This window comes from Pavona decussata, unplaced genomic scaffold, assembly GCF_977016875.1.
Source record: "Pavona decussata unplaced genomic scaffold, jaPavDecu1.1 SCAFFOLD_51, whole genome shotgun sequence".
NCBI lineage: Eukaryota > Metazoa > Cnidaria > Anthozoa > Scleractinia > Agariciidae > Pavona > Pavona decussata.
In genome coordinates, this window is record NW_028145473.1 from 1,462,366 (window position 1) to 1,485,246 (window position 22,881).

Sequence of the window (22,881 nt, forward strand, 5' to 3'; positions counted from 1 at the left end):
CAGGACAACGATGGTGCGAGACTGTTTAAAATTTTCCAAGAACCGTAAAACTGGACCGACTAAAATCAACGGAAAGACGTACGGGCGCCGCATAGCTTAACCTTGTCGCGTTAGATCTTGGTATCTTCTTGTGTTCTTAACCGTCAGTAGTTTTAGTTTTTTGGGAAATTTACCGATCCTCTAAAACGTTTTTATAAAGAGAAAGTTATTGGCCAGTTTTGTGGTGGATTTCATAGGAACTCGACCGAAAAGAAGCTGGATTTCTGTTTCTTTGCCTGCAGCGCTTTCAAATCGCGGCCGCGAGCGGGAGTACGAGATGTCGATCGAGACCACTTCAAACGGTATTATTTAATGCTGGAATGTTTTAGGGAGCCCGGTGAACGTAAGAAAATTGTCATAGAAGGTGAGCCAACATGTTTATTGCTTCTGTTATAACCTTTATAGATAATTTAGCGTTAAAATAGTCCTTGAATCGTTTGACAACAAGCACATTTTTGCATTTTAACTTATATTGCAGAAAATGAAGATAGTATTTCATACATAGTACCAAGGAATATAATTATAACTTGAAATAAGCATGACCTGAAAAAAGGGTCGATTTCAGATGCCAAAATTAACAAAATGACACCTTTTCTTTGTGTTATTAAATTAAATGTCAACAATTAAATTCTCCTTACAATCACTTAAAAATGTTACACACATTAAAAGGAGAATTTAGCATTTTATCATCTAGTACAATTTTTTTCAGCAAATTACGTCCTAGAATTGTTCTTTGGTTGTTCTCCTATTCATAACACTCGAAATGAGATGCGAGGTTTGAATACCTCAAAGTGACACCCCATTGATAACTGGGCGTGCAGTAACATGTTTGGTATGACGTAGCATGCTAATAAATACCGAATTGGAGCAGAGCACTCCTGTTTGCTCCCACCCGCCCACTTAATTCGCGTGGGTCGTGTCATACTCCTTCCCCCCTAAGCCAAGCTGTCAATATTATCAACTGAGAATGATTGAGAGTTTTATTTAATAGTATACTTTCTTGAGGTTTATGTCCCATCCGGGCGGAGTTTTTTTTAATTTGTTTTAATTTAGGAAAACAATGGAAATTTGACAAATGAAATTACACAGAGGAGAAGGAGGAGCTCGAGTCACGGCGCAGACTCAGTCAAATCCTCACTGATTTAACATAATTTTAGGCGACAAAAGTGCATATTACTAATTTCTGCAACCATTGCAAATTGAAGGTGGGAGAGGACGCGGTGGAAATAAGTAGTCCTTCTAAAAGGCGAGTATCGTATTGATGTATTATTTTTTTAAGGAGAGAATCCTTTTGTGGTTTCAAACGGCCACTTCCGGTGGCTGAACGAGAATTGCGTGTTATACTAGAATCATGCCATGACTTTCCATACCATTCTTGGGATCAATTAGGTGGCGCGAATTTTATTCTTTAAATATTCTTTGTTCGGTGATACCAAATATTAGATTTCTAAGAAATAGACTTGTACAATTCCCACCCTCGTAAAATTCGAGATGGTGAGCAATGTAGGCAACTACACCTGTAGATGGGATCCCTAAACACAAATCTTATACACTCCTTTCTCATCGCTGTTAATTTTGTTCGATTACAGCTCTTTTAGCACATCGTGTAAAACAACGTCAAGAGGGAAGGGAGAGGTGATCTTTCCCCCCAAATTTGATCAATATTATAGAAATAACATTCAAATCAAGGCTCCCAGCACTGGGATCAACACATCAGCCTTGGCCTGTGTCTATGCAATTGTATGACAACTATTAATTCAGCATCTTTCCACTGAGATGAGCTTGAGGCAAAATATCTCATTGTTTACGAACAAGCCCGACTGCTTATATAATGGATCATAAGTGAGATCGATAAAATGATTCTGAAGAACCCAAAATACTTTACTTACGGTAGCTTGTTTTAAAGTGACAGTACCTATAACACAGCCTTTTTTCTTCTCTAATTTAAAAAGAGCAATTACTATTACTGTTTCTTTCTCGCGTTTGTATGGAAACCTGCATGGACTCCAAAAGAATGTTAGCTTTTAACTTATTTTCCTGAGCGTAATTTCGAAGACACCAAAACCACCGTTCAGTAAATTGTGCTTTGTATTGGAATACAATTGAAACTAGTGTTATATTTAATTTTCTGAGAATGTCACTGGTAACGAACAGCTTTTGGTTGAAAATATTACAGTTAGAGACCGGCGCGTCGAGTCGTAACCCGCGGATTTTGCGCATATATTATTTTAATAATTAGCATTTTGGAGTAAAATAAATAAAACAAAAGCTAAAACTTTCTACTTATTGTGCGAGTGATTTTAAAGACAGCACTGTACAAACTTTGATAGCTAAACCAAAAAGGAATAAAAGAAGAAGATATATTGTCAATTTAACGGTCTCTTTATTTTATTATAATTTATAATTACTATTACTATTATCTTAAATTATTCTTTGCTTTCTAGTGTTTGTAATTTCTTTTTAATGTTTTTTTCCTTTATAGATATGATTTCCTTTAGGAGAACACGGTTGAGTATCATCTGTCTGGTTTGTTCTATCGCGTTATTTGGTATCAGTTTGTACGTCACACTTGGAGCACGAAACTCCCTCACAAGTGTCCTCCCTGAGAGTAATGGTATCTGATTTCTTTTAGTCATAGCTTCTCACCTAAGAGAATGTTTAAGAAAAAAATAATTCAAAGTCATTGTCTTTTCTCCAAGGTTGCTCTCTGGACATTTCGTGGAATGATTCGAAAAGAAAACGAATTAACTTTCCCATGTTACTAAAGTGTTGGGTGAAGAAACACCAAGAAAAACGGTAGTTTCTTTTCACAATTCAATCAGGATTTTTGGACGCCATTTAGGCATTCTGGACTTATATTAATCGAATATACAAATGAATGCCCTTACGTAAAGTCAACAACGTCGGTCTAAAATACCCTTGTAGAAACGGTAGATTTATTCATACGTACTTCAGCCACTTTTCTGTGATATTGCTGACCTTTTTGCTTTTCTCTTGACAGTCAGTTATGTGCAGAAGCTACTGGATACTAATTATCTACGGACGATCGATGAAAAGGCAAGTTTCTCTCATAAATTCAGAGAAGATTTACTTTTAACCTAGATATTGTTTAATTGATCTTGATTTAGACAGAAAAAAATCACCAAAAGTGAATTTGTTTCATGTGAGTACCGTAGGTTTGCTCTTGTGCCGAGGAGATAAGTTTCTCGTGTAGTGTATACGTTTGCTCGTGTACTGGCCGCGGGTACAAGTGGATCGTGTGTCGAGTGTCAAAGTTACCACCGTTTGTCGTAAGTAGAAGATACTTGTGTGCGGAGCGATTAAATTGATTGCGTGTCACTTGTTTTCTAGTGTCACATTGAAAAGTCAAAAACATATATGTATTGATGGGAACATTAAAATAATAGTTCAGTTGTGTTAAATATAACTCTATTAGTGCACAAAAACTAATTTAAATAATTTTTAATAAGCAACAAGAGAATAAATTTGAGCTAAATAGTATAATATTTATATTTTTTCTTTGAATTTATGTAAATCTAATATACGAATTCCATGACATGAACACATTACAGATATTACCCTTTTACGAATTAGATGATAGGGTATTTATTTATTTATTTATTTATTTATTTAGCTTCATTAATAATATTTGGTCTAGGCAATTTCATGCTCTCATGTTTTCAGATCTCTAAAATTTATTACCTAATCCAGATAAAAATGATGAAGCTGACCCTGATTCGATATTTATTAACCCACATTCTGATTATTATAATATGTCTAAGGTTAATAATGCGCTAAATAATAGCCCAGACAAAGGTATCTCCCTCTTTCACTGTAATGTGAGAAGTCTGACTAAAAACCTAACCCTGTTAAATGATATGGATAATGAATAACTACGGAGCTGCCACTTTAGCATTTGCAGGGTCAAAAATTTGGGAAAAAATTCCTACTAAATTAGTACTTGTACTTGCTTCTACAAGCAGTACAAATTGTACCGTTTAAATGCCCAATGAACATTGGGTTTTTGAAAAGGTATTGCCCTCACTATTAATTATCATTCCTATTGTTTTTATGCAAAAATTGTAGTATGCACTTTTATTATTCTTTAATTTTTTTGCTGTTTAGTTGCACGTTATACGCCAGTTAGTTGCACGTGGCAGTGACCAACTCGAAAGCCTAAGCTCCTTTGGTCACTGCGCACATTTTACTTTTCACACTTATGTAATTTAATGCTATCTTTATATAACTTTTCTTATATATTGTAATTTCCTTTTGTTGTAAGCCATTGAAATAGTACTAAATCTTAACAGCTACACTATCACTCATTCCCAAACAAGGATAATTAATTCATGGGAGAAATAACCTTGTCATCTATCTATGCAACGACACTACCTAGCAGACCTCAATCTAAGGATTCTCTGCGAGAACCTAAATTGACCCTTTATTTGACATATCCCACAAAAACCCCTAAGACCCTATAAATACGATCTCTTTGATTAATAGCATACGGAGGCCTGCTTAACCAGCATTTCAGTGCGGTTCTAAAGAGCATTGCTGTAATGAAAATCTTTAAAAAAAATCAGAAATCCCTGCAAGATTGATTTCCTTTCTGCGACTATAGTGACTAAGGGCACTGTCACAGAGATTTTACTGTATGTTGACGAAAACTGCTGAAAGATTTTACATTAAGAACCACTTCTTTGACGTAAAATCACTCTACAGCAACGGGAGGAAAATATGAGATAATTTCTCAAGGAAGAATAAACTATAATCAGTTTTTAGAGATTTATCCAAAATTCACAGGTTCACTTGGAAAAATTTGCCATTTTTCTCAAGTTACAATGCATTTCCATCCTAGCCATCTGTAGGCAAAAGGTTTAAAATTTAAGGTTTTTAATATTGTGCACTATTCATTTCGACCAGAACTAACTCAGCCGCAATTGCGTCAAAATATCTAACCAAGTCAGCAAGTCTGTACCAGAGCTATCAAACCTTAACGATGGAGAATGGGCATTACACTTTTTTTTATAAGGACCTTTTTTATAAGAACGTCGAGGCTGAGATCAACAAAAATTTTAACAACGTATTAAAAACATTTCTCAGACTGAGAGTCGATAAAGAACGTTTTTATTTTGCTTGTCTGTATATAAAATCAAGGTAATAAATGTAAATTAACCAAAATTCTTAAGGGCATGTTTTCTCGGTTAGTCATAATCAGAAGTTCTTGATATTATATCTCAGCAGGCAATGCACTTTGAAAGGTTTCCTGGTCACGTCCGCATTGATTTACTGAAATACATTTAGTGTATACCATGTAATTTAAGAACATCTTAAGAAAGTTTTCAGCATCAAATTTCAAAAGAGTATAAGAACGTTAAGCCTCAACTCCAAAATTAGACGTTCTTTTAAAAAAACCCAGCGTTTACCGGTAGTTGCTCTTTTTCTTCCCTTTACCTTCAAAGAATACGTGATGAAAGATGATCATAATCTTCTCTAGTTTGATATGGTGCCTGATGAATTTTATTTTAATTATTATTGTATAAGTTATTTTTTCTCTTGTTGAATTTTTGGCTTACCAAAGAAAGCAATGATATGTCTACTCCATTATTCGGTAATTTAGGCACCTGTCGTTGGATAAAACTAACAGTTAACGCTCTCGTTTTTCAGGAAAATAAAGAAAATGCTGACATAGAAAGAAGACAGCATGAGACGAAAAGAATCGTGAAAGAATACTGTCATGCAAATCATCGCAATTTATCACTGCCACTGAGACGTTTCTTCGTTTTGGACTCACCCCCGCTTCTGTATTGTTTGATGCCTAAAGTGGCGTCCAGGCTGTGGCGAGAGTTACTTCTTAGAATAGGGGGGAGACAGCAACTGTCATCAAACAAATTAAACGCTACAGATGTAGAGAATTACTTCTCGAGGTCATACAAGATTATGTTCGTCCGCGAACCGTTCGAACGTTTGCTGTCGGCTTACAAAGACAAATTTATTACCAGAAGACCAGATGACCGCCCTCTTCTGCGATATTACGGCAGAAAAATTATCGAGAATTTCCGGCCTAACGCTAACCAGCAATCCCTGAATACCCTCGATGACATCACCTTTGCCGAATTCATTGAGTACATTATAAAGGAAGGGGTATATGAAGGATTGGACATCCACTGGAACACTTATGAGGAGCAGTGTTATCCTTGCCTCGTGGACTACGACTTCATAGGTCGCTTTGAGTTCTTAGGTGAAGACGGAAACTACGTATTCAAGCAAGCTGGAGTTAAACGTATTCAGTTTCCTGATGAAAAACCATCAGACACACGCGTTGAACTGTTGAAGTACTATTCGCAAATACCACTGAAGTGGATCTTGGAATTAGGTCGTATATACCGAAGTAATTTTGAGATGTTTGGATATCCCTTTCCCGGTCCTCTTGAACCTTTGTTTCATAACGCAACTCACAGTAGCTCTCCTGAAGACAGGAAGGCCGTGTAACGCAACGCAAGTTTTCTCCTAATGGTTGGGGGAATGGGAATACCTTTAATTAAAAATGGACTAAACGTGCTTAAACTTGAGGTATATAAATGGGTATGCATTTCACGAGCTGAAGTATAGAAGAGGAAAGGGAAAACTATCATTTACATTTTTAAAAGGGCCTTTCAAAACATCTCGAAAAAACCAACTCAAGTTGGTAACAAAGATGAAATAAGGTCGGAGAAACTTTTTGGTTCTAACTTTTCACATCCCGGCTGCTGTGCTCGAAACCTAGTGGTGAGATCGTGAATTTTGCAAGATTTTGCAGCTGTTAGTTCTGGAGAATACAGATCATTCAAAACCTTTCAATTCGCTAGTTATAAATAATAATATGATGAATTGCAATCGTAAGCACAAAGTTTATTTTTACATGTACTTGGAGCACTTGTCGCAGCATGCGATTGAGCACAAGTTCATAGGAGTAAATTGCAAACTTGGCTCGTCACAGGCTCTTCTACACATCAAACGACAGCTCCATCCATAGTCTGTGAAAATTTTCTAAGCGTTTGGCGGCAAACCAGTTTCCGTTCCACACTGTTTAAGTGAGGAGTGAAAGTTGTGACATTGACTAACACGGCCGTATTTCCATCGAAAATATCATAAACGAATGCTCACAACAAACCAAGAAATGCAATAACTATCGCTTTAAAATTTCTCCACGAAGTAAGATTAAACATTTCTTTGATGGTAATAAAAGCGCCGAAAGAGTTTCGCGAAAGCTGTCATGTACTGACGAGATAAGTCTATCACATTGAAACTCGTTTACTGTCATCCATGTTATTTATTTATTTATTTATTTATTTTTGCTAATTTTGCTAAGCCAATGACCAGTTTGTTTATTGGCTTTAGTAGCCTCGTGTACTTTAAGTAACTTAACTGCCGCGGGATCGGGAACATTCTGCGATCATTGCTGGCAGTTTTTCGACCAGGAAGCGTTTTCTGTCCCTCGAATGGCTACAGATTGATGTATACATTGCAGCATGAATTAAATGAAGTGAGTTTCTGTTTCTAATACACTCGATACAAATCACAAAGATTATAAGCATCGTAGTATATTGGATGCTGGACTGACAGTCGTCTACTTGTTGGAACTAATCTTGTTCTTTAACAACGTCATCTATGCCATCAAACGCTACCTGTAGAGACGTTGGTGCAATGTCTTTAGTTACTTTCTTTTACAAAAAAAAGGGCAACCTTGAAAAGTACGCCTTTATCTGGTTTCTTTATACCCAAACTTGTCTTGAAAAGAATAGTGAGTTCTCCTCCGTTCCTCCTCCTCTCGCCGCTGGATTTCGGGATGTGAAAAGTTCAAATCAGATCTAATTCCATCTTTGTTACCTACTTGCCAAGAGAGGTCAATGGAAAAGTTATTAGCAAGATCTATTTCTAGATGAAAGTTGAATATGAGGTTCTTAGGGAGACTCTGTTAATAGAGATCTAATATCATACACAAGAAACAACATTCTTTCTTACTTTTCAGTTTAATTACTTTATCTGCTTGATCATTTTACAGTGATAAATAATTTCTCTTGACTTGATTCATATCTACCTGCTACTTCATTGATTTTTTGACCTGAAAAGGAAAGTTGTTAAAATAAGGAACGGCAGTCAGAACCTCGTAGGAAAATGTTGAATTAAATAGAAAGAAAGGAAGAAAGAAAGAAAGAAAGAAAGAAAGACAGACAGACAGACAGACAGACAGACAGACAGACAGAAAAAAGAGGCCTCAGCTGCAACTGGAGTCATTACTGGGAGATTTCTTTCTTTGAAAAATGTCTTGATGGCCAATACATGTTCATTCAATTTTTTTGCTATCATTTTGAATGACACTGTGTTCGGCAAACCCGATAAGTGAAGCCCATTTCAGAGTGCTACTCATTGCTTTTACTCCAGATTTGTCAAAATGTTAGTCCCACATAAAAACACTATTTCGGTCCGAGTTTTTTATTAGATTTATTCCTCTGATTTGCAAATGTTGAGAATGAATGAAAAAATCATAAGATGTGGATCGTTGGCAAAAAAACATTTGAAGTTCGCTCTGTCGCCGAGAGGGGTGGGGAGGGGGCATTGATTGTGACGATGTAAGTTGCAATATGAGGTACTCGCGATGAGATTGGTCTAATACGGAATAATCCATAGCAACCCCCCTCATTTAAAAAAAATCGTATTACATGTAGTACTCCATTTTTGGCTGTTCGATCCAAATTTTCCTACGGACTTGTGTCGTACCTGATTATGCAGCACAGCCGTACAGCTCAAGTCTCATACACATCCAAGACTGCGGGTTGTCATGGGGAAGGACCTTAACAAACCGGGCCCTAACTGGATTAAACCTGTTTATCACAGGCGTGAAGTGGTCACAGTTTCCGTCGAAAACCTTGAGGAAATGAAGAGAAACAAGACACATTCATACTTTGTTACTTGACATGTGACTTCACAGAAATATCATAAAAGGAAGCGCCAAAAACGGAAAGAAACACTTTAAATTTTTGTTTAGGCTCTGAACCTGACAATTTGAAGCTTAGTGGTTCAAACATTGCGTGTTTGTATTTGATGGCAAGTTGCGAGACTTAAAGGACTTGTTCTTCCCTATGGAGTACATCACCAGACTAAAACGCCATTAACTAATAGATGACCATTCGTCCTCCTTACTGCAAATTAGAGTTTCCTATTCAAGGGTTAGAAAAAAAAAAAGCAATTATAACCCTTAGGTATTAGAGGAGAAAGTGCTTATATACATATATCAAGAATAAATTAGTTACCAAGAAACTTGCTCGATTTTTTTTCTCTTTATTTTAAATGGATGCGCCTCCTTGATGAACCAGTTCCAAGTTAATTTCCCAGAAAAAGGAAGTGATTGTACCCGCTGCGACTTAGAACTTGAATAACTTTTTAAATATTTGACCAAACACTCAAAAACTTAAGAAATTTTTCAGAAATTTATCTAAAAAAATGTGATGTGGTCAGTTAGTGTTCATAATGTTACCATAGCAACTAATTTTTGACAGTCATTTTTTCAGATATTAGAAAATCCCTTTGTAAAATGAAGAAAAATCACACATCTTTACGTTTTTTTTATGTTACTAGCTCATTAAAAAGTGTTCCTATATTGATTTTAATAACTTTTCGTTCAATTTCGGCGCTTTCCTGAACTTCTGGGAAAATCCAAAAATCCAAGGTATTATTGCGCATCCAAGATTGCCGCCATTTGGCAATCATGCCTTATTAACGCGTAATATGATGTCATCACTGCGCGTTGCGGACCTCAAAGGAGGGGGGGACACAATCACCTTCCCCCCCGCGGCCCCAGAAAACAAAAAAAGAAAAAGCCGTCTAGATTGGGTTAAATATGGTATGTGCTGACCTTGTTCGACCCATTCTCCTCGTAAGGCTGCCATGATGAACCATCTGTGCTGAATTCCAGCTCATACTTTTTCACATGTTCGTAGAAACCATCGCGACCTGAAAGTAGGTGTTACTAAATACAAGTATGCTACTGAATCCTTTTATATTGTAGCTTGTCTTACGAATCTGGACAACCATCACAGCATAGCCAATGACAAACGTCGATCAAATATACTTTCAAGTATTTTCAACCTAATTAACGATTATCTTAAATCATTTAACTTGCCTTTTGTTAAAAGACTGTGCATCGACTGATTTCGTGGGGTCCGGTCAAATTAATTAGACAAAATAATGAGGACTTCGCGTATGTTAATCATAATCCGCTCTGCAGTGGACAGATAACAAATTTACTAAGAACAGCCCATTCTTGTATCAGATTAGAGTTCGTATAATGAGGCGTGACAATAATGTACGCGATGATGAATGTTTGACAAAGGTGCAGAGTATTACCTTGCGTTGCAATTCCTGTGATTTGCTTGACTTTTCCCAGGTCCACCTTAATCCACTGTGGGTTTCTGCTGGAAGCACACCAGGCTCCAATCCGCCTGTTGTCAGGGTCGTCTTCGAAGTAAAGACGGGCGTTGTTTGCACCAGCGACCCAACCTCCACCTTCCAAAACGAAAAACAGCATCGTCTTGTTATATAAAATATCGCGCCTCCATCGACTTTTATTAGGCGCATTTATTACGCATAGTGGTTATGGTTGCTAGCAAACATATGTTGTTGCTGCTGTTCTTGTTGTTGTTGTTTTCTTTTATTTATCTCCTTCCAAACTTCATGACATTCTAAATATCTATGCTGGCCATAATTTTGACAGTCCAATGCTCAAGAGTGGGGATGGAAAGTGACATTAATATTGACCTCAGCATCAGTATTCGTGTGTAGCGCATGATTATCACCGCTGCTCTGTGCACTTTACAGCCATATAAAACATTAAACACTTATTTATGCTTGTTCAAGAAGCATCTCCTCCCGTCTTTTTGAAAGTACTCAAGCTCCGACTAACTGGAATTTCTATGGGCAAAATAGATCAAATGTTTACGTCTAGTCGTTCAGTTCACCGTCCCCCTCCCTCCTTTTGCTTTGCACTGAAGTGTACACGGGAATTTTAGCGATTGCTGACCTAACCTGGTGACATTTCTGACGAAGCACTGAAAGCGCTGTCTGGAAGACGGTAGTCCCAGCCAAGACCAAGGGGACTTGCGCATGCTCCTGGTGGATAAACGAAAACAGTCGAAATTACACTACAAAAATTAATGGGAACCACGAACAAAATTTTTCCTATGCCTTAACTCATGGCTAAGGGTGACACGTGTGTTAACATTTGTGCGTACTGCTTTGAGAAAGGTGGATTCTACTCCCATGTCATATTTTTCTGATGTATCTTTAGCAGTTTTATTTTGGGATCTCAAGCTTTCAATGGAAGGAAAACGATTTTACCAGATGTTTCCTCCTAAGCTAAGACAATCATCTGGGTGTGAGCTTCCTCCTTTTACCACGGGAGGGGGGGAGGAGAGGGTTGGGGTAAGTTTGCTTGTTACTCCGAGGGATGAGGTGCCTCTGGTGGCAGTTACCAGTCTATGTTTTGGTAGAACGCGTCTCGATTCCAATAAAGAATTCTTCTCAAGCTGAGTTTGCACGGGGATATATTCACGTTTACTTTTCTCTCCATTGTTTGTTACGATAGGATACGATAACTTTATCTAGACACGGTAATTTCATCAGCTTATAAATTAATCATTATCAACTATGAATCTACCTAATTACAATTATAAAAGAAAACAATAAATAAAACATCAAATTCCTCTTTTCTTGGAGGCCGTGTTTACAGTCTTACTAGCGCAAGGTAACTTTCCCAATCAACTAAAAGGTTTAACTGACCTGTGGGTTGTACTGGTTGATTGTCACACTTTGCTTTACAACTGATGAGACACTGACGGAAGATCCATCCGGACTTTTTACACTGTCCAGCAGCTGCCCAGCCGGGGCACTTGTCGCTCTTGTCTGCGCATCTTAAACCTTCGCCACAACAAAAGAAGCAAGTGATGGCTAATTTTTTTAATCCCCAACACTTCCTGCAATTGTCATATTCTCAGGAGGATGTTTCGCTATCACCTACCTACAGTATTGGACAAAACTGTTGACAAACGTGTTGGCCATCTGCAAATTCTATCGTCATATTCTTACATCAATAGTTAACTCAGTCCTCCTTATCAGTGATGGCTCGTCGTTACAAAAAGGCAGGGCAGTCGTCCGACTTTTAAAGCAACATTAGATAAGGGGAAGGCGAGGGGGGGGGGGGATGGTAAGAGTTTACTACTCTCCTGTTGGTGTTCTCTTTACAGGAGATTGAAAACTACTCCCACATTTCGAATTTTTTTCAAATGGTTTTGTCCAGGATTGTAGCTTGTTCTGAAGCTACATAGTAGAAATTTGTTAGTAAGTTTAGAATGAATCACAGCTAGTATTGTGAAGAGCAAAAGCTTAAAACATACTGCTGTAAAAAGGAAACAAGCAAGGCGATGGTAATGTCAATCAAATACGATGCCTTCTAATACGAGGGTAATTTTGAACAGATCATGACTATGTGGGAAAAACAAATCTTAGCAAGCGCTTTCGAAATACAAACAGAAATTTGAGGCTAACCACGCATTTTTGTTAGAGACAATTAAGAAACAATAATTACAAAAAGCCTGCAAATGCAATATATGTATTGTTTTCTTAATTGAAGAGCAATTATCACTTGCTAAGATGGTCATACGGTTTTAGTCATACTCATAGTCATTAGCCGCGTAAAAATAAAGTGCACAAGAAAACCGAGTTTTACGGACAATTCCTTGGTGCGCAGAACGTATGCGCAGGAACAAAAGAAGGCCCCCTCACTTAAAAAGTATTGCAACTTACCGACGCCTAAAGAGGGAGCCTGGGTTCCAGTAGGTGGTTGTGGCGAAGGCTGGTTAGTTCCTGGCGACTGTGTGGTGGGAGGCTGAGTTGGAGGTGCGGTAGGGGGTGGAGGGGAGCCTGTTAAAGGAAATGGGGTGAGTGATGTTGGACTGGTGTAAGTAAGTAAATAAATAAATAAATAAATAAATAAATAAATAAATAAATAAATAAATAAGAGGCCATCGCAGTTATGCGAGCAGTGCAACTTGGGTAGCTGCGAATAGGAGGCTAAAAAAATACAGGCTTCATCGGAATTTGAACCCATGACCTATACGATACCGGTACAGTGCTCTATCAACGGAGGTTGTGAGCTTTTAGTAATTTTTCAACTATGTTATTAAAATACCTGCAAAGTATGTGTTACAGGTTATAGGTTTTCAACCTGTTCAGCGTAAGGTCTTCATCGTCTTCATCTAGACCGGTCAATCCTATCGTTTACAAACAATAGTACTGCAGCGATGTTTAAACTAAGCTGAAGTAAATGTCATTGAAAAAAAGTAACCAAGCGTGTTTCATAATCAACCCTAGGCAGTGCCCAAATTTATTGTAGATAACTACCTACCAGATTGCATGCTTTTAGCTACTTACAAAATTGCATTCAATACATGAATTTCCTAAATTTCTCCTCCGTCTCTTAGGTTCTTCAGGTACATAACAAGTCACGAGTTCACAAAATGACCCGCTCCAAGTTAGCTTGAATCAGTTCCAATTTGTCACTTTCATGCTTAGTGACAGTTATTTGTTGTCTGCTCCTGTGATCTCATTGAAAACTCAAACTAAATTGATTCAACTAATATTTTCTAACTGTCAAGATACAATTTCCTTTTCCTGTAGCAATACTGTTAACATACGACTTCTAAATTTTGAACACAGTGCCCCAAACTCCGCAAAACAAACAAAATAGGTTAGTGTCCGATTTTACCTCCACAAACTTTGCAGCTATGGCGACAGTTTAGCAACATGTATCCTGGTGCAGTTTGGCAATGGCCATGTTGAGCCCAAAGAGGACAGTTACCATTTTTATCCATACACGAGTCTAAAACAAAGCGAAAAGCACACATTAGGCGACGCTATGTTTCCATACCACGTTTCTTTTTTCACTTTATTTTTTGTGCTTTAACTCCTTACTAAGTCAAACGCAACCTAATGGGATAAAGTACCTTTTTTTACCTTTGGCTGTGCATAGAGCATAACAAGCTTTAAACTGCGTCGGAGTAAGCAACAAAAGAAACGTTTTAGAACTATTTACTTCCAAGGTGTGTGCAAAATGTAAACGATTATACGTTGATACTTTCTGAATACTGAATGTTTTATTTCAAATTATGTTCATTACATGTACACCATATCCATCAAGTTGCAATACTTGCAATACTTGTGAAAGAAATGCAATGTTATGTGAAAGCCTGGAGAATGAATGACTCTGATTTTTCCTTTTCCGAGTATGCCTGTGTGACAGACTGAAACAAACATATCTAGCTATATATTTTTTGTTCACGAAATCTGTCAAAAAAGACAAAAATGTCTTTTTTAGATCTTGGCTACTACACAGGATGCCAGAATCGTATTAGTGAAACTGGCGATCCGAAAAATAAGTCCTTCATTTAAGACAAGGAGGTGAATCATGGTTCCTGTTTACCTGAACTGCAAAGATCACATGTAATGGTACACCAGTAAAGCATATTATCCGCATGCTCAGTACACAGCCCCCACTTCTTATAATCGCTACATTGGGAACTTTTGTCCTTGCACTGCTGGTTGCCTGGTAAAAGTTGAAAGAAGAACACTTTATCAAAGGAATAAGGTGTCTCAATAAAGATTTTTGAAGGGCCACACCTCACTTTTTCGCCTCTCAATATAATTTCTATTTCTATTTTTGTATGTCACAAATCCAATCAAATCATGTTGTTATTTCTACAAAGACTCACTTTGGTGGTTGGGTGGTTGCATCTCCGATATGCCTTAAGGTGACTGCGTAATGCAGTTATGAGTCATATGTGCCTGTCTGATATGTCTTAATGTGACTGCGTGATGCAGTTATGAGTCATATGGGCCTGTATTGATTTTACTATGTGACTGAATGATGCAGTCCTTTGTCAAAGACCCACATTTTACCATTGCTAACCATGGAGTCTCCAGTAGCTTAGTGGTTAGAGCATCCGACTAGATCACGGAGAGTCGTGGGTTCAAATCCCATTTGGAGCTCGGATTTTTTCCCGAGTTTCCGTTTGATGCAAAAACTTACCATGTTGTTATTTCTACAAATCAAATGGACTAGAATAAAAAGCTCTGTATGCTTGATTTCAAACATTTCAGAACTGAGTTTTTGTTTGGTAATAGTAACACTGTTTTGATGAAGTGATTTGAAAATAATGTCAATGTGTGTCTTGAACTGATCGTTTGAAACCAGCAACGTCTCACTGATTTTCTTCTTTGAGATAGTTCGCATTAAATTTTCTTAAAACTCTCAGGAACAGCTCGATGTAAACAATTTTAATCCAAAGTTGAAGTTGATTTTCAGAAACATCTTCAAATTTAACGATGAAGAGGACGCATAAACCGACGTAAATTAATTAATGTTTACTTTCCAAGTTATGGTAATATATGAAATCAGCGTTAACGACATTCCATCGGGATTAATATCTTTTATTGAAAAATACCGTGCTTTTCTTCTACTCGGTATCTAAAATGTAACAACACGAAAGAATGTCTTACGCATTGATTTTAGTGTATTAGTATACATTTTGGAAGGAGAGAAAAAAAAAAACCTTGGACAATCCGCATTACGTTCTGGACGCCCCGGGGACACACAAGGAACCGAGGAGGACCAAGGACGAGACGGAGGGACGACCTAGATAGTTTCCTCAAGCACTGGCACCGTGTCGCGCAAAACGTGGTCCAGTGGGGGCCAACGGGGAAGGCTTACGTCCAACGACGGACATTTAGCGGCTGAAACTATTACTGCTGCTACTAGTATACATTATGTCAACGTTGAATTTGTACCGAAAACGTTAACGTCGTCTTTGACTTCCCCTTCATCGTTAATTAAAACGTGTTCCCTAAAATCACATTTAATAAGCTGTAGGATAACATTGTTCACATCGTCAAACGTGCGAGTAAAAGATCTTAACAAAAAAATCTATCGACCTATTCCTGAGATCTTTGCAAAACCGCACAGATTTGAAATTGCAAGAAACTTTTTAATCTAGCAATGTCAGAGATTAAACCCGTTTTCATCAATCTCGTGGGGTCACAATAACTTCAGCGCACTCTTTTGGAATATTTTAAAGACATCTATTTAAAGATCTATTTTTATATTTTGGCTTCCTTTACGTTTACCATACAAAGTTATGGTTTTAGAACGCTTTTGCGATATATTTAAAATCAAACATACAGAACCTTTCCGTTTTTTGTATATTTCGTTTGCGATACACTATCGTTTAATATTTTGGCATCAGTTTTTGTACTTACACGATCGTCGTCATGGTAATATAGATTTTCTTAAAATATCAATCCTGGCAAACGTCAGTCCAATTTAAATATAGCTGGTATTAACTTTAAATCGATCAGAATTGCAGTAGACTACCAAATTAAATAGCGTCCATCAAAACACCTTGAGAAGTACGTAGTGAAATTGCCGTTAGTATAACACTTTATCTTCGAGTTAAAGTCTACAAAGAAAGACCGACAAGGTATTCTCGATTTATTAGAGTGAAAAAGAATCGAAATGATATCACGTCATCTCCAATTTTACTTTAATCCTTTGAGGAAGAGCAAGAGTTGCACACAACTGGGACATGATTATTCTTGCAATGTTTAGCTAATAAAAATTAATGTCCTGAGAAATGCGAAGGTAAAATGCCGCATCTCGATTGAAACAGCCCATCTCCTTTTTTTCCGCCTTTACTTGCCGTCTCCCCCACCCCGTTTCAGTGTTGGATCTTCCAATGGCGATCGTGCATAAAAATTCACCGTTGAAACTCAACACTGAAACACGGAGATTGGGGAAATTGAAGCCAAGCTCAAATGTGGAAACCTTCCCAAGGGAAGTGACGAGGATTTTCATCAATTATTCTTAGTGATGTTACAACATTAACCCTCTTTGAGTAGGTCTTATGTTAGTGGTCTAACAATTTTACTACACGTTGGTTTACTATTTCGTTTTTCTCTTGATTTGACAGTACTTTGGTTTTTATTTAATACTTACTTCTTTTCTGGATCCGGGGAACTGGTCGGAATGAACTGAATCCTGCAATCGCTCTCTTCGCCATCACAACTTAAAAAAATATTTAAAATTAAAAATTTAGCGTAGATGCTAAATATTTTAGTACAATCATGCCTTTCAACTATTCATTTTCTGGCAGTGCAAAATATAACACAACAACTTTAGGAACCTACACGTGTTAACATACGTGATTGTCAACTTCCTCATGATCGTCGAACGAAACTCCGCTATCACTCTTGGCTGGGTTCCTTTTTTCATGTAGGGAATGTATATTCAGCTGGATTGAATTGGAAGTCTGGAGCATTGGTTTTTCGAAGGTATAAATAACGAATTAAGTTTTACTGGTCGCTTCGGTCTTTACTAGTAGGTTCTAGCGACAGGTAAGACTTTTTATTTGGACAAGTTGAACAGACGTGCCGCCCGTAGTATTTAAGGTCGTTCTGTTGGTGGGATTGTTGAAAACTGGATCACTGAATAATGCCATCCCAGAGTTCTGATTGGCTGAATGGCCTTGGGATATCAGCTGTTAGTATATACCACACAAGTGAATAGTGCCTTTCGCGCGCGCTGATTGGCTAGCTCGGAGGTGATTAGCCAAGTACTATTCACCTCTGAACAACAGAAGAGAAACAAGATGGCTTCCCGTCTCGCCAGAGTCACTAAAGAGGAATTTATTTAGATAAACGAGGCAGCTGTTACCAAAAATACAAAAGTGGCAACAAAGTTTAGTTTGACGGTAGTAAATGGTAAGTTATTTAATCTTTCCAACCTTATATTCTAAGGCGAAACATGAAAATACAATGCCTTGTTTACGAAAACTGCCGAGCACTATAATTACAATGTATACAATGAAACATCTAATGTTTTGGAGCATGGTTTCAAAATCAAGACGAATTTCACACAACAATTAAAGAAATAACACATTAGCAACTAAACAAGTGTCTCAAAAAGTTTTAATTGTTCGCAGGAAAGCGAGACAAAACTTACTACAACAAGAAATCGCTTACAGCGCGGCGCACGAGATATTAAAATTTCCCACCATTTGTCGGTATACTGTCAAAAATAAAGGAATTCTGGCCCGCTAGTTATTCAGCTTGTGTGGTATATACTAAAACAATTATTCACCTCAGTGTCGGTGAAAGTAGTGTATATTTACCTCGCCGCTTCGCGGCTCGGTAAATATCCAACACTATTCACCTCCACTTCGGTGAATAATTGTTAATTATTAACGACTTCCCCTCAGTTGTATGGCATTAGCTTTACTAACAAGCAGGAACAAGAAATGGAACTGGAAAATGAATATTAAATAAATTAATGATTCCACTGGCGCTTGTTGATATGAGCTAACGAGGCAAGCTGGCCCTAAATCACTTCATCTCATACTGGCAACAACAAAAACAAAAATAAGATGATTGTAAAAGTAACTGGCCAAGAAATGTGTAATAAGCGCCATATTTAGTTGCCCAACATGTTATTAACATCATATTAAAGCCCCGTATTTTCTTACCATTGCACTTGTACATGGAATTGGTCTGTTTTGCGTCCCCATCACTTAGCTCAACATAAGGAGTCTTGCCTTGCATATCAACGATATTACGGATCGTGGGTTTACCATTTTTAGAAAAGGCTGTGAAGGGGTAGTGCATGATTGAAGCAAAATCATATGGCACTCCAAAGTCCACCACCTCGGTGTTCCATTTACGCTTTTCAAACGCACTCGCCAGTCCTGTGATAAAATCAAAATAACAAAGTAAATAAGTAAAGTAATTTATTTCATGTAAATAACACGTGGAGTGTTGCGCAATCTCTCGAGCTAGAGGCTCATGACAGAGTGCTTGACAATAACCCAGATCGAATTGTAGGTTTTTGAGGAGAAAGGGAAATCATTAATTAATTATCTCTGAGCAAGGATGAGAACCAACAACAAACTCAACCAACATATGACGCCGAGTCAGGGAATCGAACTCGGACCGCGTTGGTGGGAAGCTAGTGCTCTCACCACTGCGCCTTCCATTCTCCCCCATATCACTACATAATTATAAACATTTTTCATTTTCTCCTTTCTTTCTCCTGTTGCTTGTAAGCTCACGCATGAAATTGGAAAAGGCAACGGTGCAGTTAGTTTACAGGGATGAAAAGGCTTCTCGACTCTACGTTACTTTCTCGCCCCCGCGACATATCCCTACAATCAGACTAAGAAGTATTTTGAAAAACAACTTAACAATCCCAGGTGTTTTGCTTGCCCACGCAAAATATATTAATTTAATTTATTTAATTCTTACACGAAATTACAGAGGTTCAATGGATTTAATAGTTGTTTTTTTCATTTGCTTCATAATTGTGTTAGGTACGGTAATTCGCGCTACGAATTTGTCGTATTATGTACCATCCAAAACATTCTCCCATATAACACTGATGTAGTTATCTCGGTCTGGTCTGCTCTGCTCGTGCCAAAAGCCAACTGTGTGACCTAATTCGTGCTCCATCACATGCTGAAAATCACAGTTGTCACCAATGGAGATCTGGGTCTTAGAGTCATGATGTCCAACATGGCCCCAACAGCTGAAATTAAGCAAGCAAAGAAATACAAAAAAATAATCAAATAACACAATAAATAAATAAAGTCGAACGGTAACGTGATTGATTAACTAATCCCAATTAATAAACAAGCAAATAAGTATATAAAGAGCTAAGCGAGTACGTGGAAGTAGTAATATTGGTTAAAAGTGGTTAACCCGTTTTTTTCTTTAAAGAGTTATGGCCTTATGGGAATTCTATAATAGCAGAAAAAACTTTCCAAATCTAACAATGGTGGACAAATAAAAAACTAAAAAGCAAAACGACCAAGCAAAAAACAAAAAACAAAAACAAAAACAACGACAACACATTTCAACCAGCTCTGCAAAAGCGGACTGTGAAATTATCTTTTCCAATCATAAATGTAAGCATAAGCCTTCCTTGTTGCATATAATCCAAGGTGTCTTTTGGAAGTTGGCATCGGTTGGGTCAGGAGACTTCTTTGCAGAAAAGTTGTCTACATTTTGACTTATTAGCATTAGCAACAGAAACATCGTTATCATTGTCACTGTCATTGTCATCATAATCATCATCATCATTATGCAATCATTACAATTCCACTCCCATGAATGGCATGAAAGAAAAATTCTTGATGATTTACAATGACCATTATCCAGACAAGTAATCTCGTCTTCAGCCAGCATATCACAATCTTTTACTGGATGCTGTGTAAGACGTCTTCGTTTTCATCCATAGAATTCTTAAGACTTTGAACTCAGTACTTGGTTTTTATTCCACCATGATCATAGTACAAATGGTTGCTTAGAAAATGCACTCACCCCTGTCCCCTGAACAACTCCAGGTATGCCTTTTCAGTGGTTCGTTCCACAAATCGGATGCATGTCTTCCTTTCCCACATCCTCATGGCCTGCAAGGTTGCAGCTACAGCACTCTCCATGTTGGCTTACAAAAAAACAAAAAAGCGATTAACCACTTAAATACATGTCCAGGGTCCCCAGGAATCTTAAAAAAGTAAAACTTCTCATCCCCTCAAAAGCAAATTAATAAATGAAGAAAAAAATGCCCCCTCTCCACCACCCGAATCTTTACTTTCGGACCGTGATTCTGTACCATGAGGTAGATTTCCGAGAAAAATGTCACCGTTAAGGTAATGTTTTTCGTTTGCTGTTTTGCAGATGAGGTAATGGTAAAGTGCTTAAGCAAGCAGCCCACGCTGTCCGTACTGTATATTTAATTTAGCTCCGGCGGTTATGGTACCACATCCTAGGAGATTACTATATTCTGCCACTAACCTATTTGTACATCTGATTGGATAGATATAATGTTTAGTGAAGTTATTGCATAACTTAGCGGAAACAATATAGAACGACAAAGACTCGAACCACTCACCCTTCCCATCCTTCCATCCTAAGTTTGGTCAATGCCCTACGTTATTTTAAAGAAGTGTCTAAACGCTACTTACCAACTGAACAGTCAAATTTGTATGGAATCACAGCGTTGGGCCATCGTTCGCTGTCCACGTTACTGGCCGCCCGTGACTGCGGGCCGTAAGGATTGCCGTATTTCTTCATATTTTCCTGTTGTTTGGGGGTGAACTTAATATCACCTCCATAAAGCGTGGTCTTGCGGCCAGGACTTTGATGAAAATCTGCAGAAGAAATGAAAATCAAATGTAGTAGTTGGAAACCCGTCTCAAAGATTAAAATGTGGCCATTTTGCAAGAAAGATATCGCTTTACAAAACCAGGATGCAACGAACACCCTCTTCTTTGGCAGTATGTTGGCACAACTTAATTCCAACTTATATATACACTAAAAGATAGTCGCGAGGCTAAAATTTCACACTGTACATGTTTGGACCTGAACACTCTAAAGTCTCTTTTACAGGAACAATTAGCACAGGAAAAAACATTCCGAGTCCCTGATAGCAATTGATAGCCATGCAACCCATCAATATAACGTTTTCGCACGAAAACTTAATCAATTTAATTTGTCGTTAAGAGGCGCCTTAGGCATCTTCGATCCTGATATCAATACCTTCTCAATTTCTCTAATAAAAGTGTAACGCAAGCCAGTATTGTTGCTTGTTACCTGGCATTTGTTCGGCGCCACCTTTTTGTGGTTGCTCTTCACTCAACACCAGAGAAGCAGACAGGCAACACAACAGAAGGAAGAAACTCTTGGTCATCTGTGAAAGAAAACAGAAACAATGATGTAAAAAAAGAAGAAGAACAACAACAACAACAACTTCATTCTTCTGAATCACAATAACGCTTCGCAGCAAACAGACGATTTGAACCATCAAACGCAACAGTTAGCGGGTGGCTCGTCAGTCACTGTCTTTGGAAAAATTGTTCCACCCTTAACTTTTTTATCACTTTCGTTACAGCTTGATCTGCAGCCTTTCATTTTCCTTTCATTTCTTATGGCAACCGTTTCAACGATCTATTCCAGTCAGGAAACGTGAACGATTAAAACAAAAATCATTGTTCCTACCTTCACTCCAATTCAATTTCTGCAAAATCCCTCAATTCGTACCCCACTTGCAGCAAAGGTAGAAGGTGCCTTTCTGTTCTTCCAAGCAGTTGTTTTGTGTACGTTTTTATTTGCACAGTGGATTGCAGCCGTAACATAACACCACGCATCTGTCTAAACCGGGTCTCCTTTCATCGCACCGCTGCTTTGTTCGAAAAATCTCTCTTCTCTCCTTAAAAAAACAAAAGTTGTAACTCGCAGAAATTTTATGTTTGTCATTGGTATTCCAGAAGCCCTTTGTCGATACCAGTATTTAGACAAATGATTTGCTAACATATCATTTGTCTAGATTGCTGGTATCAAGTAACGGCTTTCGCAATACCAAATGACATGAAATGTCTGCGAGTTTCAATTTTACGGTGTCGTTTTTATTAACTTACTGAGCACGCAAAACAAGATTATTTTAACTTCAGAAGTGTTGAAGTCTCCGCGAAGATTTCCTCCACTGTATATGAACTATACTAAGATTATTGCAATAACCTGATAACCAAACTGAAAAAAAAAATTGAAAATGAAAATGACACCAATGCCCCCTCCCCTTCTTAAGCCCATTTCATCGAATCCCTCTATATCGCACATGCATTTAAATCAAACTCTAACGTGACTAACAGAAACTCATTTTTCTTGAATACGGTTTGTAGTGAGTTACTGTCGAGGCTTCGTGAACTC

General features: G+C 37.8%; 2 protein-coding genes across 3 annotated transcripts; one reads left to right on the forward strand and one right to left on the reverse strand.

The window, feature by feature from the left end:
• Positions 1 to 1,216: 1,216 nt before the first annotated feature.
• Positions 1,217 to 6,724, forward strand: LOC146481012 (carbohydrate sulfotransferase 9-like). The gene is made up of 3 exons (XM_085108702.1): positions 1,217 to 2,653; positions 3,041 to 3,096; positions 5,707 to 6,724. Exons 1-3 carry the CDS (start codon positions 2,503 to 2,505, stop codon positions 6,529 to 6,531), a joined length of 1,032 nt encoding a protein of 343 aa, XP_084964828.1. The 5' UTR covers positions 1,217 to 2,502; the 3' UTR covers positions 6,532 to 6,724.
• Positions 6,725 to 7,895: 1,171 nt separating this feature from the next.
• LOC146481013 (uncharacterized) lies at positions 7,896 to 22,314 on the reverse strand. 2 transcript variants are annotated; one of them, XM_085108701.1, is made up of 16 exons: positions 22,174 to 22,314; positions 21,769 to 21,865; positions 21,141 to 21,326; positions 20,497 to 20,620; positions 19,527 to 19,702; positions 18,648 to 18,866; positions 17,123 to 17,191; positions 14,555 to 14,677; positions 13,841 to 13,954; positions 12,880 to 12,996; positions 11,857 to 11,994; positions 11,104 to 11,187; positions 10,426 to 10,584; positions 9,935 to 10,032; positions 8,800 to 8,947; positions 7,896 to 8,143 (listed from the first exon to the last, which is right to left on the reverse strand). In XM_085108701.1, exons 2-15 carry the CDS (start codon positions 21,863 to 21,865, stop codon positions 8,804 to 8,806), a joined length of 1,848 nt encoding a protein of 615 aa, XP_084964827.1. In that variant the 5' UTR covers positions 22,174 to 22,314; the 3' UTR covers positions 7,896 to 8,143; positions 8,800 to 8,803. The 2 variants fall into 2 exon arrangements, with proteins under 2 accessions (XP_084964827.1, XP_084964826.1); XM_085108700.1 differs by having other exon boundaries at positions 7,896 to 8,947; positions 22,174 to 22,313.
• Between the last annotated feature and the right edge of the window lie 567 nt (positions 22,315 to 22,881).

Coding starts and splice junctions, on each gene's coding strand:
- LOC146481013 (XM_085108701.1), bottom strand. CDS start 21,865: ATGACCAAGAGTTTCTTCCTTCTGTTGTGTTGCCTGTCTGCTTCTCTG. Junction 11,995..12,879: donor GGCTCCCTCTTTAGGCGTCG/GTAAGTTGCAAT, acceptor GTTGTGGCGAAG/GTTTAAGATGCGCAGACAAG. Junction 8,948..9,934: donor AGGAGAATGGGTCGAACAAG/GTCAGCACATAC, acceptor CATTTCCTCAAG/GTTTTCGACGGAAACTGTGA.
- LOC146481012 (XM_085108702.1), top strand. CDS start 2,503: ATGTTTTTTTCCTTTATAGATATGATTTCCTTTAGGAGAACACGGTTG. Junction 2,654..3,040: donor TGTCCTCCCTGAGAGTAATG/GTATCTGATTTC, acceptor TTCTCTTGACAG/TCAGTTATGTGCAGAAGCTA. Junction 3,097..5,706: donor TACGGACGATCGATGAAAAG/GCAAGTTTCTCT, acceptor CTCGTTTTTCAG/GAAAATAAAGAAAATGCTGA.